This window comes from Seriola dumerili, unplaced genomic scaffold (genome assembly GCF_002260705.1).
Source record: "Seriola dumerili isolate Sdu_G_001 unplaced genomic scaffold, Sdu_1.0 BDQW01000056.1, whole genome shotgun sequence".
Taxonomy (NCBI): domain Eukaryota; kingdom Metazoa; phylum Chordata; class Actinopteri; order Carangiformes; family Carangidae; genus Seriola; species Seriola dumerili.
Window position 1 is genome coordinate 640,718 of NW_019174311.1, and position 17,716 is coordinate 658,433.

General features: G+C 40.5%; 1 protein-coding gene across 1 annotated transcript in view; it reads right to left on the reverse strand.

The window, feature by feature from the left end:
* LOC111218961 (ephrin type-B receptor 2-like) overlaps window positions 1–13,758 on the reverse strand; it is a 47,200-nt gene extending 33,442 nt beyond the window's left edge. The window contains exon 1 of the mRNA XM_022741466.1: window positions 13,646–13,758. Within this exon, the coding sequence (XP_022597187.1) occupies window positions 13,646–13,739 (94 nt within the window). The 5' untranslated portion in view covers window positions 13,740–13,758. The remainder of the gene's footprint in view (window positions 1–13,645) is intronic.
* Between the last annotated feature and the right edge of the window lie 3,958 nt (window positions 13,759–17,716).

The window sequence follows — 17,716 nt, forward strand, 5'->3', positions numbered from 1 at the left end:
CTGATGACCCCTGTTGGGACTCAATCCTTCAAGAGACCAAATGTTTCTTTGCTCCACTGGACAAAGGAACTCACACTCCACAGTTCCTCACCGTTCACACCTGGGGACGACCCTTCCCCCCACGGACCTTACTGGCCAGCCAGTGTGGGTCAGTGTGTGACATGTGACCCCCAAAGGTGTCACCAAACAAAACCAGATCTCTGGCCCTCTTCTCTCTCTCTTCCTTTCTTGGCTTGCTCTGGAGAGCAGCTCCAGCTCTCTCCTCCTAGTCCTTCAAAAGGGCGACAAGGCCCCAGCCCAGGCCAGCTCTGCTACCTGAGAAACCAGCTCTCGCGCCGGCCTGCTGCCAGCAGCCTGCAAACGCTCTTCTCCTCAACAACAGCGACCTGCTTCGGATTAACTGTGAGTGAACCCAATCCTCTTCAGAATCAGCAGCTACGACACAAGGCTAGCTGATTTTCCAGGCAACAGGAGTCGTAGCAGAGTTAGCATGGAACAGCTAACTCTGTGAGGAGAACAAAGGAGATAACAGCAAGCAACACAGCCAGACAAGACTTTACTCCACCAGGAAGCCTCCCAACTCACTGGACTTTACACCAACACTGGAAAGGACCTCTTTGCTTGTTTCCAGGACTGGGTAACGTTAACTGACTGGGCCTAACCTTTCACAGCATAGCATAGCACAGCACAGCATAACTAAGCAACAGAAGTCTTAACTTTGTTAATGTACCTCTTGATTGATCTGTCTTGTTGTTGTAATGTTTGCTTAGGTTGTGGTCAGTCATACAGTTAATCAGGTACTCGTATGTTCACACACATAGCAGTACGTCTCAGTTCTAGAACCTGCATGAAGCTAACCACCCCCCTCTAACCTGGTACCTTTAGATTACATGAGCTAGGCTAACAAAGAAACTCACACCTTCCCTCTCACACACCCCAGGTGGTCCAGCGGCCATTTTGAGTAGTTTCTTTGTTTACCGCCATCTTGTGTAGTCTTCTTTGTTCAGGTCATGTGGTCACAGTGACCACTTTGAATCGGCCATCTTGCCTTTGTTTGTGTCCTCACAAACACACCCACAAACACACACACAAACACACACACACACACATACACACACCTGTATATACTAGATCAGACATTGTGTTTTACTCTGCTCCATGGTAAATAAATGCCTTTAAGTACAACTACTGGTGTGTTTAATGTTGCACAAGCGTGAATGTTGCCAACCTCTACTTTGTAGAATTCCAATCCTTCAACTTTAACTTACTGTTGATTTGGTAGTTTGGTTATAGTTAGTAAGCTAATTGTTAATCAGAGTTCCAGATTAATGGTAATAATTTGAGACTAAAACTATATTGGCTATTTTGCCTATTTGTTTAGGCTGGTACCCCGTGAACTTTAATTAATTTTAAAGTTATTATTTAATATTAATATTTTCTTAATTTATGATAGCCAATAAATTGATAAACAACCAAAATTCAACATAGTTGGTGTCCAGCTCATGAGGTAGAGCTCAGACCCAACACCCCAAAGACATGTTAGTTAGTACTGCTCATTAGTCTGTATAGCTGAATTAATAGTTATCATAGGACTTAGGATGTTAAGCTTAGGGAGCTATTCACTGAGTCTGGTCCATTTTCTACAGCACAAGTTTCTTGTGTTTACCTTAAATTCTGCTTTGTCTGAGCTGTGAAATCCTGTCTCATACATATAGTGTTTTTCTTTCTGATAAACTGAAAACATTTCTCGCTGGTTCTTGAAACAACACACCCCCATGGACACACCGACACAAGACCCTCCATTTTTTAAACACTGTGTAGCTTGTTAAATTCCACAACACCCTGACAGCCACTCTGCCTGCACTGGAGACATCTGCTCATCCTTTCAGTGCATCTATGAGCCCATGAGTGGGGTCCATAATCTCACTGCCATCCCCCCACTACAGAAGAGAAACCATGTCAAGTGAAACCGTGCTGCTATATCCAATGAATGTTCAATTATTCACATCATCCTGAGTAGAGGCTGTTAGTAGCTACAGATCACAGCTCATGTATTTCAATCTGTTTTAATGGAGCTCTGTGTGTTGTATTTTTTAAGTGATATCCTCTTATATATATATTCTTTCTGTTTTGTTTGGAGCTACATTCAATACACTCATTTTGTGTATTGAATATAGCTCCAAACAAAACAGAAAGAATTCAAACATGCTGCTTTCAGTTTGACAGAAAGTAGAATTACTAATGACTAAAGATAGGTCAACATAAAGTGATATTTGGCTTTTTTCTATTCTAATTATTTTCAGAAACACAACGGTTCACCTTGTGCACTGTAGAGGATAAACTATTAGTCGTTAAAAGTAAATCAACAGACAATCTGCAACTATTTTTGATAAAAGATTAATAGTTTCAATCAAACGTTCCATCTGGTTTCAGCTCAATGAAATAATAATAAAAGTGATGGTTTGATGCATGTTTGCATATTTTCATGAATGTTTAGACTGGCCAAACTTGGTTAGAGACATTTAGGGCCTGATTTACTAAGATCCCAAATAAAGAGCGCTAAATTGCGTGCGCACACGGATAGATTGCGCGCGCTGCCTGTTTGGGCCTTGCGAGTGATTTACTTAGATTAACAGCACAGTTGACTACAGGCGCAAAAGTGATCGAGCCGGCCCTATTTAAATGAGGATTTTGCGCGAGTTAAGGGTGTTCACCATGGCGAATGCAAACGAGCAGATCCAATTGGACCGGAATTGGAGGTGCTGGTACAAGAGGCAAACAAGCACATTTCTGAGTTATAGCAAAGGAATTTAACCGTTATTAGGAGGAACGCAATATGGGATCTGTGACAAGGTTAATGCTGTGGGGAAAACCAAAAGAACACCAGATGAAATGAAGAAAAGGTGGCAAGACATTCGTAGAAGAACAAAGGAAAAAATCGCACAGAATAACAAATCGGCAAATAAAACAGGTGGGGGACCGGCGGAGGAGGACCCTCTGTCTTCCACTGAACAGCAGGTGCAGCTGACGTTCTGTGATGAGCAGATTACTGGGATACTGGGAATATTTTTAATTCATTCAGGTACACCACATAAGACATGAACGTGTGTCATGAACGTTCTTTAGCTGTACAATGGAAAAGCGTAATTGCCAAAAGGGTTTTTTTGTTTGTGCGTTCCTGCAGGGGCGCAGAAGTGTGTGCGTTTTCGTTTGTTTTAAGTTTCAGGAAAAAATGACAGGAACTGGGGCCGAACTAAATGTTTCCTATGTCTAAAAGAAAGTGGGCTTTAGTACATAAAAATGTGAGTTTTTGGTTTTGTCAAAATAGCACAAACAAGAAACACTTGACATTATGATGCAACATTTATTATTTAAGGATTTTCTGAACTCTGAACGAATGACTTTTTTGTTTTTTTCTTTTTCAAAGGACAATCATGGCATCGCCGGATAACCGATATGTCTCGATTATTTTTTCTTCTGCCATTCCAAAAAGAGTGACACGAACAGAAAAGATGCGTTCTCTCCGTTGCCTGTCGTGCCTACGCCGCCTCCTTGCAACAATGACCGCAGCCATCTGTGCGCACGGCTGTGCCAGGTAGCCTAAGACTTGACTCTCAAACGTGCTAAATATATTCGCAAAAATAATCAGCGCAATTAGTTTGAGGTTTGGTAAATCACATTGCGTGCACAAAATGATTCTATTTGCATCTACTCCTCCCAATATTTTGCGCGTTCTGGCAGGCACGCCTATATTGCATATTCATGAAGGCAGAAGCGCAAAATGGATAGCGCGTGTTATTTTGCCCGACTGACAGACGCAATCCTCGGTGCGCCCGGTTGGTAGATCAGCATCAACATGTGTTTGCACGTGCTGTCGCGTTTGCGCACGTTTTTACGCACGCAAAGCTTTAGTAAATCAGGCCCTTAGTGGTCTATTTCCATACAACAGAATGACTTACAGAGTTGAAGCAGCAGAGGCTGAGACATCATGACTAAATTCTGGATCCTACATTTCCCATCATGCAACTAAAATCTTTTTGTCAGATCCTCTATGCCTGGAAGAGACCTTGTTCCTCTGTAGCCTCTGAAACAGAATTAGGCCTAATTCTGTTTGGTCTTAACACCTCTCATTGTGAGTATGACACCACACATACTGTTTGAAGAGAGACTGTTCGAGGTCCTGAAGTCAAAGACACAGAAGCAGCCTGGAGGAAGTTATTCAAACCACTGAAGATAAAGAGGACACCTTACGACAGCAAGTTTGTTTAACCCTTGAAGGTCCATGTCATTGAAACTTCAGTCTCCTCCTGATCGTTACATAAATGTAAAATATCTTACACTAGCCCAGCATTAATCTATACTAAGTATTTGCAATTAGAAAGGCGTGTGGAGCCAGGGCTTGTCTGAGTCTTCACAGTGGTGGTTAGAGAAAGAGTGACTGTCATTGCTGGTTTTAATCCTTGGGCTGGTCAGATAAATCAGTGTTTGCCCCTCCCACATTACCACCATTGAGATACTAACTCCATAACTCTATAAGGTACTAACTGTATTACTCCTGAGCAGCTTTCAGTGTGGCCGGCTCTCTCTGCAAAATAAGTCCAGACAGACAGCAGAAGATGCAGGGGAGAGACTTTCAGCACAGGAAAGACACGCAGCACATAATCATGAGACAGAACAGGACAGGGGTTGGCACTGCATGAAGTGGATGAATGCCACTGTCACACCCGGTGTCTGGCTACCATGCAGCTGATTAATGTCCAAAGCAGCAGGCACATTCAACATTGCTCCAGAAATTATAATAATATCAATGCTATAGTTATAACTTCATATTATTAGTGTCAGTCTTGTATTGGTTTTCTATGTCAGGATGAATGCAATCATCCACTGTTGAATCCAAATGGCCCATTTTTCCGGCTGCTCGCTTCCTGTTAGTATCAGCTGTGATTAATGAGGAACTGGGAGGGAGTGGCAAGCTAGGTGTCAGTGCCGCTGCTAAACAGGAATAAAGAGGCCAAGAGCACTGACCCGCAACCAATTCCCACAGACTCAGCCAAGAAGGAAGCAGGAACAATGGAGGAGATTTGAGATCTGAATGTGTCTCTGTGCTAAAGGAACGATACAGCCCATGGTGTTTTATACTTTTAGTTTCTAGTCATGTAGAACTTGCTATAAAAGAGTACAAAGAGTTTTGCAATGGGTACCTAAACTTTACTACTTCTTTTACTTCTTCTTTTGATAACTGTAGAATTTTGCTTAAATATATAATATTTTCTATGAAACCCCTTTTTTCTTTTAACATAAGCTTAAGTTCTCAATTGTTACATTAAACATTTAAACACAAGCAGCCCCAGACTGAAGATGTATGCCTCAACAAAATGGTCAGTCACAGTGACACTAATCAATATTTAAATACAGACAATGGATCAGTTGATTATCTAGAATGGGAGAGATGTCAGTGACAAACTCACAGAGAATTATTGCTAACTCTGCAGATCCTCTCAGCTATACTAAGCTTATCCTCAGCTGGGTTTGTTGGCCTGATGACAGCTTGGGTCACATGTCACCCAGTGATCAACAATAACTGGTTGTTGTGGAGGGCAGGTGTGAACGTGGAAGATTATGAGGCAAGCAGTTCAGTTAGTACTGTTACATAGCAAGATTCACTTCAAAACTGGTACATCCATGACTCGACTCAGACTTAGCAAAACTGTAATTTTTGGCATGTTTAGTGTTTTACTGTTCATTTTGTGGCTAGCTCTATTTGGGACTGATGTTGTAATATTGAGGGACAGTCAAGATAAACAGTGTGAACATTAAGACTACTTTGAAGCCATCTAAACAAGAGTTGGAGATTGGATGCCTATAACTGTACTGCAGTGATAGCTCATCTAGCTTTGCTGCTCTGTTATCTCCACCACACACAGTAGTGTGTGTGTCACTACTATAACTCTACCTGAGGGTCACAACACAACATTTCACAAATCATCAATCAATCAATCAATCAATCAATCAACTAAAAAACAAATTGCATTTTAAAACACACACCGTGTTTCTCTGTTTCTATGTTTCAGGCCAAACAGCTGGAGAAACCTTTGGCCTGTTCATAACAGACATGATGACTGACTGTGGTAACTCTACAGCAAACTGTGAATGAAACAAAGAATAACAATGTTTACTGTTAATATAAAACTTTAATTGAAGAATAAAACAATATTCTTCAGTGTGCTTGGTCTCACAGTGTAGTTCAGAAAAATAAAATACAATCAGTTACTCAAAATACAGGTCAGTAACAAACAAGGCTAGGACACAACCTACGTACTTATAGGGTTGGCCCTGCTGTTGCAGAAATAAAATAATATTTGCAAAAATAGCAAACAGCAATCTTTTCCCAGTTTACAGTCATGTGCATATACTATTGTCAAAAATCTTCTGTTGACTGTCCATCCTGTCCTGTTTCCATCATCACACTGAATGCTTTCTCCTGCCACACACTGAGGTAACTGAGGTGATGTGTATTCTCCCTGTATACATCCACATTTCAATACAAGTTTGACAACTTACATGGTACAAGCCTGCAAAATCAATGTAATAAACGTCTTGCTAAAATCAGAATAATATTACTTCAAACGTATAGTTAAATTTGTCACATTGCTGCTGATTTCCATCCACAGTGATCTGAGGTTAGTTTTGAACAGAGAATCTGCTTTAGGTGTTGAACACTGACTGACTGACTGAGGTATCCATGACTATTGGAGTTTAGTTCACATGGTGGATGTGTTGTGTTAAGTACAAAAGTGTGAGTGACTGTAAAAAAAACTGTAACTCAGAATCAGTTCCTCAGATGGAAGTTAGTCTGAGTCTCTCTGTCTCCTCCTGTTCAGACTGTCACCCCCATCCAGATAGTCAGAAGTTTACGATGATTGTTGTGCGGCTGAAAAGACACCAGTCGCACAACAACAATCCTCCAACATTTAGATCCATTGCATAAACTCTGGATAAAAGTGACTTGGTGAATTGGTTCTGTCCAATCACAGACAAGATTTCCTAAATGTGAAATTTTTTTGTTTTTCTGAAATGTTGTGCCACCATATTTTTCTGTTTCAGTCAAGCTCTATTAGGATGTTCGAGATCACAATGCAAATTACACAATATTCCCAATAAAATGCCTATAGTATTAACCAGATCATCTGCAGCTTTGGGAAACATTTTAAAGATAAATATAGTGACAACTGTCTGACAAGTGAAAAGTTACTCTTTGAAACATGGACCGTACAGTTCTCACCATTCTACACCCTCTGGATGCATCATTAGGACAACACTGTACTGCAGAAAGTAGGACTGTATACTGAGAGGAAGATAGACTGGTTGGTAAGAGCTTCATCTTACAGCAACATAATCAGCCACAACATTAGAAGAACAGAACAAGCACTAAAGTGACACATTAGTGTGAACTTCTGAGTTCTCGTTTTTTAAAATCTAGAAACCTTGAAATCTAATAGACAATGAATCATGTAAATTTAAATAATGGGTAATTGGTATTGTCTGCTACTGTGACGATGTTTCAGAGGTTTCATTATGTATATTATATTGCGTTAACGTATTTATATTTATGTATTCAATATATGTATATTGTGTTACTATATTTATAGTTGAATACAATGTATGTTTAAAGCCCACTTTATTCTTAGTGAGTGAGGCAGATCAAGACAATAAATAATGATACTACAATAACTGCATCTTTATAAAAAAAATCATTGATTTATACAATCTACAGACACAGGCCATACACATTTTTAAATAAGATAAACTGTGAATGTAACAGCCGCCTGTGTGCAGAGCAACAAACATGAGAGATTTGGGAGAGAGAAGAGAGGGAGACACAAGTTAATATATTTGTTAATAATGAAGACCATAGCATTTAAAATGCAGGCGGGTTGCTATTGGCTGGTGCTCCTGATGGGAGCTGGAGCAGGGAAATGGGGACAGTGTGGGCTGACGCGGGCGGGGGCAGCGGCGGGGGTGCAGTGGTATATGTTGCCCTCTTTTCGTGACTAGACATTCGTCATGGCAGCTCCGCAGTCTCTGCAGTTTGAACATGACTGACTCGACACAATATGTTACTGGAAATCACTTGACATGAAGGAAGTACTGAATGTCAACACTAATGACATCCAACACAGTCTAGAGCCCTTAATGAATCTTATTGGTTGTATATTTTTCTGTATTTTATTTTGGGACAGAATTTATATTTTGCTAAAACCTGTGTTGGATGCTCATTCTCATAATACATGCTCTCTTTCTCTGTCCTTACATTCCTGCAATATATATATATTTAGAGAGCTCTTGTTCTGCCTTTCTCCGCATGATTCAATGAAAAGTAGGGCAAAGAGGAGGAGAGTGGGCCAACTAAGTCCAGCTCACATAATCCTTGTAGGCTGTGCCACGCTTTGTATGCCACACTGGATTAAACCCATAGGGACACATCAGCGAAATTCACTTTGTTTCCTGTCAAAGTGCAGCCTCCATGCTGCTTTCAGCACCATGTTCAGCACTGCATTATTCTCACCATTGTTTTTTCATTCGGTATCAGACTTTGTTTCATTTGAACCTATATGTAACCTGTAATGTTAAAGTCAATCCACAATGTAGATATCATGCACATACAATGCAGTGTATTTTCAGTCTGCTTAGTGCAAGACCATCTCTTGTTCTTTAATACATGACTGGATTACCATATAGGTAAAGTGGGTAAGGAATCCCAGGGGCCCTAAAACCCCAGGTCTGTTGTTAGTAGGTTGTAATTTGATTAATGGAGGATTTCTTTACTAAAATGTCAAATAATGTGGACTGTACCTGAGCTCAATTGGAGTATTCAGGTATCACCTGAGGGCATCAGCATTCTGTCAGGAAGTAAACACTGTGAAAGCCACAGAGTGTTTTTCTTCTCTACCTTCCACTGGAAATTAATGTGTCATGTCATGCAAAAATGAAAGCAGTGGAGTGTGCAGGGCTTTTGAATGTGCAGGTATCACTTTGGTAAAATTTAAATCAAATGTGCTTTTAATTATAGCTTTTAAAACTAAAATCATAGTTGGGTGTTCTCTGCTGTCTAATACTGTCATCAATTGAAAACTGCAGCGGGCTGCTGGATAACACAGTAAGTGCAGTGACTGATTGAGCAGATGTCACTTGGACTAAATCTTGTGATTTCCTGAGGAAAGAGAATATGCTTCAGTAGATTTATAAAGTTCTGCTTCAGTGGTTTCACAGTCTCAGTGTCTTGTTGGGGAAAATGCACTGAAGTACTCGTGCATTTTACCTGTGGAGAAATGTCATGGCAACCAGAAGCAGGCCAATGGAGTGACTAAAGGTGGCTCTAATTCCCTTCCCCCCAATTCAGTCCCTGTATTTATCTCACAAATGTGCAATGTGCTCAGCGAGTTTAATAAACAAGATGCTTTGTGTTACAAATACAGTGTGCAGTAAATAAGTATTCAGACAGTGACACCTTTTGTCTGTTTCTGTTGTCAGACAATGTTTGAAAACAGTTTGAAACTGCTGCTAAAATCCAGATTTTATAACTACGACGTTGTCTGACTAACTCACCAGACACATCAGTTAAAGAATGTGTCTCTGGATTTGTCACTAGGAGTAAAAAAAAAGTGTCTACAGGCTGCTGAGTTGGCAACACTGCCTGTAACCCAAGCACCCCACCCCCCCACGCCCATGTCATGTCATCATGTTAGCATGTGTTACTTGTGTTTCTATCATAACTACATGAGTTGATTACATATTTTCAAAAAATATATGGCATGTGGTTGTCATCTCAGGAACTGAACTCTTAGGTAACAAGTAGGCAAGTTAGCCACACAATTAAAACCTACTTCAGTTAAATATTACTGGAGACATTTCATGGACTAGCTGCTCCACAGTGGACAGTCTGGCCATTGATGTGACACTGCTTTGGCTATCTCTCATAATGAAGCGACCATAGGCTAGAGAAGAACTGGGTCATGGGCTGTTTTGATGCTTGATGTTTTCTGTCACTGCTCCCAGAGGCAAAAGAGGACTGTACCATTCCTAACACTGAATATTGATTGGCTTAGATAACTGACTTCCACTGAGAAATGTCAGCAAAGGGCAGTGAGGCCATGCTGGCTTCTTTCCAAGAACAAACAAACAGTGTTGCCTCAAAGGAATAAAGACCGATGTGGAGGACTATGAATATCTTATCATGTTTTGTGTGAGGATGTATAAATTATAATAATAATAATAATAATATTAATAATAATAATGATACACATTACAAAATGTTTCACATGTTGTATTTGTGAAAAGACTGCCTCATTCTTGAGCCTCTGAATGGATTAGTTAACTGACAACTGACAGCCAGTGTTGCTAGAAGAAACACTTTCAACCTCCATGGTATGCTGCTGATTGATCATACAGATTGAATCTGTCTGTCCTTAACAACATTCATTGTTTGGGAGATCCCAATGTGGTGTTGTACACAATGTGTGGTCCATGTTACAATGGAAACAGAGCAGACTGTCAAAACATAGTTACTAGTATTTATCTGACCCTGTATGTGACTCCTCATGGAGCAACGCACAGTCACATACAGAATGCTGAGGTTACAGATGCAGCTAATGCCTAGTTCAGGTCAGATGGGACGGTATTGTAGAGATGGGAAATGGGAAAGATTCTCATGTTTATGATTCGTGAACATTCACATTATTTGATGACTCAGACAGTTGTATGATTATAGAGTTGTGTAAATGTAGCACAGATTTGTGAGTAGTGCTTTTCTTCACTATATGTAGAGGTGGACTTCATGCACTGTCTGATCACTGACTGACACGCATTTCCATAGATAATCCTCGTGCCAAGTCAGAGGCAACCAACAACCAACTGTGGTGTTCACAGGTTCTTTTATAACCTTGTTCATGCAGTCTTTATTTTATATATATTACATATCATATATATATCATGGAATTTAGTATCGCGGTCTCTGTCTCAGTTTCACAACTGTAACATCCCTATAAACAACAAACACCAGAGTCCCATGCAAAAATCATCCAGATCTGCCCCCAGTTATCATGGATTCCTCCCTGGCTCCTTCCCCATCGCTCCACCAAGTTTGGGTCTGCACTTTTGTGTTCTATATATAATCATGTAATCCTAATGACAAACAAACAGACATGGATAAAAACATAACCTCATTGGCATAGGTAAAAATAAAAGGTGTAATGCAATAATTAAAAAAAGTACTAGGACTATCTTCATATCAAGTCCCACAATAGAAATAGAAAAAATTATTTAGCCTCTAATGTTCCTCTTGGAGGCTGATAAGTATTTCTTCATACCATGATTGTGCCTAACCACAAGTCTTCCCATTACCAACACTGGTAAGACATTGCAATTACGTGCAATGCAGCTCCAGCTGAGAGACAGCAAGAAGGCCCAACTACTCATCTGCTGGATGAGCACAAACATAACATCTGTGCTCCACGGCTGCAATTACCTCCTGGTAAAACTAACCAGAGCACAGAAAGGTGATTGGATGGCCTGTGACTAGTGCTGACCCATAAATCTTATTGTCATCATCATCGCGATATGAACATGTGCACATCATGAAACATGATGAATTAAAAAACAGTTATTTTATTTACACACTCCTTGAATTCACAAGGTTTTCAAGCCTGGGCTGCAACCTCTCCTCTGTGACGCACACACATACACAATACACATACACAAACACACACACAGGTGGAGAGGAGTGAGAAGTGAACGTTTTATTGGAGTTGACAACAACTACGGTCGAGCAGTTTGTAATAAAATAGTAAGTATTTGATGAACTAACCCTAACCCTAACCCTGTTCTAACTGAATTGGTGAAGTCATGTCAGCATCACCCATGATAAGAGGCTTGACTTTCAAGTATACTTGATTGCAACACTGTTGCTACACAACAAATGTTTCTCTCTCCTCTGCAGAGTTTTCAGTGTTTGACAATGGCAAAAGTACCGACAGCTAAAGTAGCTAGCTAACACATTCAGACAGTAGAAAACAACAGTAAGACGCAGCTGGTGAGGTTGAGCATGATAAAGCTGAGGAGATCCTTAAAATGTGTCACAAATATTATTTCAATTTATTCCACTCTCATCCTTATATCCTGCATATATTTGAGTATATTTGAGTGTAGACAAATAGTTTTGAGCAGGAGCAGTGCAAATGTGCAGGCGACCAGAGGGAGGACCTGAACCTGAGGAAATGATGAAAGACCACGTTCTCAAATAAAGATGGAATAACTCCATCCTGGGTGTCAACCCATCCACCCACCCAGCGGACGCCGACTTTGATGCTCTTTATACGTCACCGGACTTCCTCCTTCGCTCCTGTCATAATTAATATGACCACTAGACGTCACCTAACAATAAACAACTGGGAGAGAACAATCTCCATTATACAGCTGTTTTCATACTTCAAACGTAGTTCATTGGTAAAAATTTGAGGAGTATCTTTTTAAATTGGACCTGAAATGTCATCTGTTTGTTTTCTAATTCAGGAATTTAAATATAATTCTAACTTTCAAAATCAGTCCAATGTGTGACAGCAGAGGTTCTTCAGTCATATTGTGGGTCAGTGGAAAATCATTTAACATCATTATTGTCTCATCTAACAGCTGCAGTGTGTACTGAGTGTGTACTGAGAGTGAACTGAGCGGACACAAAACAAACCACTCATCTGTGTAACAATGACTTACTTTGATTAAGTAAGAATTTGATTTGAGGCACAATTAAAAGTGTCTCACAGAGAGGCTCCAGGTTAATCCAGCTCCACTGACACTTCAAATAAAGATGAACCAAATATGATGTTGGCTAACTTTAAAAATGATAGATGGATAGATAGATAGATAGATAGATAGATAGATAGATAGATAGATAGATAGATAGATAGATAGAACAGCCAACATTGTTTGGTTGCTTAGTATGAGTTTGTAATGACTGACCAGCAGAAGGTTAATAAGGTTTAAGAGGTTAAATAGCTTTTGTAATTTTGTAACTTCATATAATGAAATAACAATACTAATAATGATTGGGTAGATGAGGAGATTATCATTCGCGGATATCTTAGCCATCCATTGATTCTCTATTCTACTCTCTGTTTGGTATCAGGTTCATTGGTCCAAAATCATTACACAACCACACTGACTGTCTTTCTTATAATTTCTCTATTATTTACATTCTTGTATTTTGTATTGTAAATATACTGTATATAGTGTCGTGCAGTATGTAAGCCTCATGCAAAGGCACACAGTGCAGATGTAAATAATGATAACAGACCATCATACTTGAGTCCAGTGGAGGCAGGCGACTGCACTGATTACTGCTCACGCGGCCTGTACTGATGTCAGATACAGAACCAGAGAGGCAGATTTATTATTAACCTATAACATGTTAGCAACCTCAGTCTCCCACAGTGCACCGACATTTAACAGCACTTATACACACCTCACTGATTTTTATTTTCCTCCTCCTCCTTTTTTTTTTTTTTGCATGAGGCTGCTGATTGAGCTCTGCTCCGCTGTCTGTCTTATGCCACACGTTCATACACACTGAGAAACGAGCTGAACGCTGGCTTACCTTCCACAGCCCACACCGCCGGCAGTATCCACAGAAAACACAAGAAATTCATAATCATTCCCGCTATCCCACAGTAAAACGCCGATGCGTTCATTGCGCAGCCGTCCAGCAGCGGGCCATTCACTGTGGATTCATTCAGAGCTGCAGAGCATCATCATCCTTATCATCAGCAGTGGTGGGATAAAGGCAGACGAGCTGCTGCTGAGGCCGGTTTGGGCGAAACCAAAAGAAAGGGGGCGGGAAAACACCGGAAAAACGACACAACACCGGCATCTCGCTGCATCAGCTGATCCTCAGGCGGGGCTGAGAAGGGCTGTTCGTTCAGTCAGTCAACACATCAAAGCAATTACTAGTGCAGCGTTCTTAAATATTAATTTGAGGTATTATACTAAGGTATATGTACTTTATAGCCCACTTCTACTCGGTTTTAACTTTTCAAGTTAAGGTTTTACGTAAAAATACATATAAGCCTATAAAATAAATGAATAGTTAAATATTAAATCAGTAGTTCATAACATATAAAGCAGCGCCTGACTGTGGCTCATTCTCACACATTGTTTAAGTTTTCTGTGGAACAAAGTGTTGAATTATTCTGTTTGACAGAAACAGGATCAGAGAAACATCTACTTTCTGTCAGTGTTGTGCAAGTTATCACTTTACCAGAGCTATAGCTCAAAGCTCAGTTCACACATCTTAAAGTGAACTAGTCACCTTCATTTCTCATTCCTTCAGTCACTGTCACTTCACAATCTAAATGGATTACTGTAACAAATACTTTTTTTTTTTACTTCACGCCCATCGTAGGTTCGGAACCATAGTTGGAAGCGTTCGGGTTATTTAGCTTGGCTCGTCAGCTGGCAAGTCCGGGCCACTGCTTTATTCCCATGCGGGCAGCGAACACAATTCCCAGCCTTTCAATACTTTTATGCCGCTATCCTGAGCTTATCTAGAAACTTTTTGCTGACTACCTGTAGCGTGTTGCTTCTCCAGCTGCACGGCATGCGGCGCAATAACCACGGGAGAGCTCTACTTCCCATCACACCTCAATCACTACGTCACACACACAGGTTACCCTTTTCACTTTTCCATGGCTTTCTATCAGTAATATGTGTCCCCGGCCTGTCTACAAACCCCCCAAACATGAGAAAAGTCCATCCTCTCCGTCTTTTGCTTGCGCCACCTTTCAGAAAATGTGTGCTCACACAGGCCAATTGGAGATTTTCCCTTGATGTCGTCATGAAGGGAGATGCCACCTCCCCCCAGGTGGGTGACACTCCCCGAGCTAGGTGTGTGTTCCGCCTTCTGTAGCGGGCTAACCATTTCACGTCAGACTGCTTTCTAAACGAGGGCCAGTACAATGCGGGATTCGCTACATTCTGAAGATAAAGCATGTATCAGCACCGACTGTCCGAGACCCAACTTCAAACTTGGGAGCTGTAAGTTTTACCATTTTATGTTGCTTTACTGTATGTGCACACTGTTGCGTGTGTTGTTAGCATAGCAGCTAATGTGGCTAACGTTTTGCCTCGTCCACACAGCCGGGTATAGCCGGGTATAGATTGTATGCAATTCTGCTGCTTGGTATCGCTGTGTGACGTTGATTAGAGCCAACCTGCTAACTTCATCACACTTGAAAGGCGTTTTAGCTGTCTGCAAAGGCAAGCCGGTAAAATTCAGACTAAACAGGCTTTACAGCGATTAGCATAGGTGTCTGGGCTTGTTTGTTAGTGCTGTGAAAGTTATTATTGAGAGTCATGCCTTATGATGGCCGTTTTAACGTTTATATCATGTTTACAGATACAGTGCCTGTGGGGAATATCTAGATAAGTGCACCAGTTACAGGGAACATGTGAAAGGGGATAGTCTGTAATAAACATTTCTTGCGTTTTGCACATATAGTGAGCTATTTGCAGCATTTACGAGCTATTGACAACCCAATTTACACATAATTGAGTGCATTTGTTATCATTTTTGCACTGCTTGCAGCTGTTGCCATAACTACACATTTGAGGAGATGTTGGTGTAACCTCTGTTTCCTCTGTTCAGGCCAGCACATCAAGTGCATCTATACAGCTTCCTGCAACAAGGGATGTTGCATGCCAGACTGACCCACTGTAGGCACACAGTTATCCTTGAGGACTCTTCAGCCTCACATCAGAAGTACAGGTCTGTAGCCATCTGAAGTGCATCTACTTTTGATAAACCTAACAGTCATTTATCAGTCTTGGAATGCTGTGCAGGTAAATGAAGCTGTGGTTACTTAGAGCTTGTGAGAGTGTGTAGGTAAGGTTTCTGTCAACATTAACATCTTTGATTTTCTCTTTACTGTACCTCCAGACTCTACCTGGCTGCCATGTACTACAATGAAAATGCTGACTGACCACAAGCCCAAACAAAAGAAGGTGAACCACTGTTCAAGGTCCAATTTCCAAAGGCCATGAAGGGAGAATGCAGAGCTACACCAGTTAAGACTGAGCCGACATTCTATAAGTGTTATATTATTTTATTTTTCAACCAAAAAATGTTTTGTACACATTGTATTAAGTATTGCACGTATAATGTTATGACTGTTCCACCAACAACAAAATACAGTAAAGAAAATGTCAGGAGGTAGTTAGAAACAGACTTTCAGTCATTGTTTTGTAAAAAAAAAAAACAACAAAAAAGTGAAAAATGTAAACAAAATCTTTTGTGTTTATCAAACAGGGAATGTGGTGGACCTCATATTTGAAAAAGTCTTTTTTGACCTGGGACCCTACACAGAAGCTGCTTTGGCCATCCCCATCCCAGAGGACCTCACTGCACAGTTCGAGCGGCCTGAGAAGGAGTAGGTCATATCCAGCTATGTGTCCCGGTTCTATCATGGGCCAGTCTGAAACCCACGTACTGGGGTCTGTGGCGTCAGGAAACTCGGCACTGATGCGTAGGACCAGGCAGGCTGGAATGACGACCCAGATTCTGTGACCAAGGAAGCCCCAGCACCAGCCCATAAAGCTCCTATAGGCTAGATACCTGTACCGACTAAAACAACTGGACAGGGCATTTAGTCTTGCAAACATATATATATGTTGTGTCTCACAATTTTTTTTATGGATCCAGTGAATCTTACAGCTTTTTTATTATCACTGATTATAAGTGCCTCATTTGATGTAAATAAATGCTTGATCGTTACTAAAGAAATGACTCCTCTGAATTCATATATTATATGCACAGTATCTGCTGATAGGAAAACTTTACAAATCAAAGAGCAGCCAAACTAATTTATTTGAGGGTGTGTTACTCCATTTGTGGTGTGTTATTACCATTGTAAAATTATGTGCACTGAAGTAAAACAAGACTGCCTAACATCTTTTATTTAGACTGAAACTATGTTTTTACAAAGAAGCAAAACGTACTGGTGTATTCCTCTCAACCGTAAAGTACCGTAGTCAGCGCGGTACATGTTGCAGACATTCTGGAGGGAGTACACATTGAGGCAGACCGGCTCCAACCCAGGACGGTGTACCATACATGGTAATTCTTCCTCGATCTCCCATAGCTGTCTGGTAACCTACAGTGAATTACAAATGGTAAATGCTATGGTTTATTATAAATGTAATGTAATCAAAACAAATTACTGATTAGTTTGTCTAGTGAGAATGCTACCTGTGGTATCTCCTAGCAGCAGATATTCTCAGCTTCTGTGGGCATGGTTGCACAGGTTCCACAGGAGCACCTATCCAAAATATAGAGAAAAATGGTAACATTCACCAAAATATAAAGCTTATGAAATTCAAAAACTGACAGACAGTGGTGCTAAGGTGGGTAAGAAGTAAGCTTGGCTACATATCAAGCGCATATAACAGGTAATTTATAACGTCACTTACTGCATATACTGTGGAGCTTGACAACAGTGTAGTGTAGAAAACTGCACAGTTCAGTCTTTGACTAAAGATTAATGTTGCTATCAGACATGTTTATGCTGATTTACAGCTTTTATTGTAATGCAAAAAATAAATTTACTACATAAAGGAAGATGTTATGATGAGCATCTCTGCCCAAAATATGGAGAAAAATTAATAAAAATCAAAA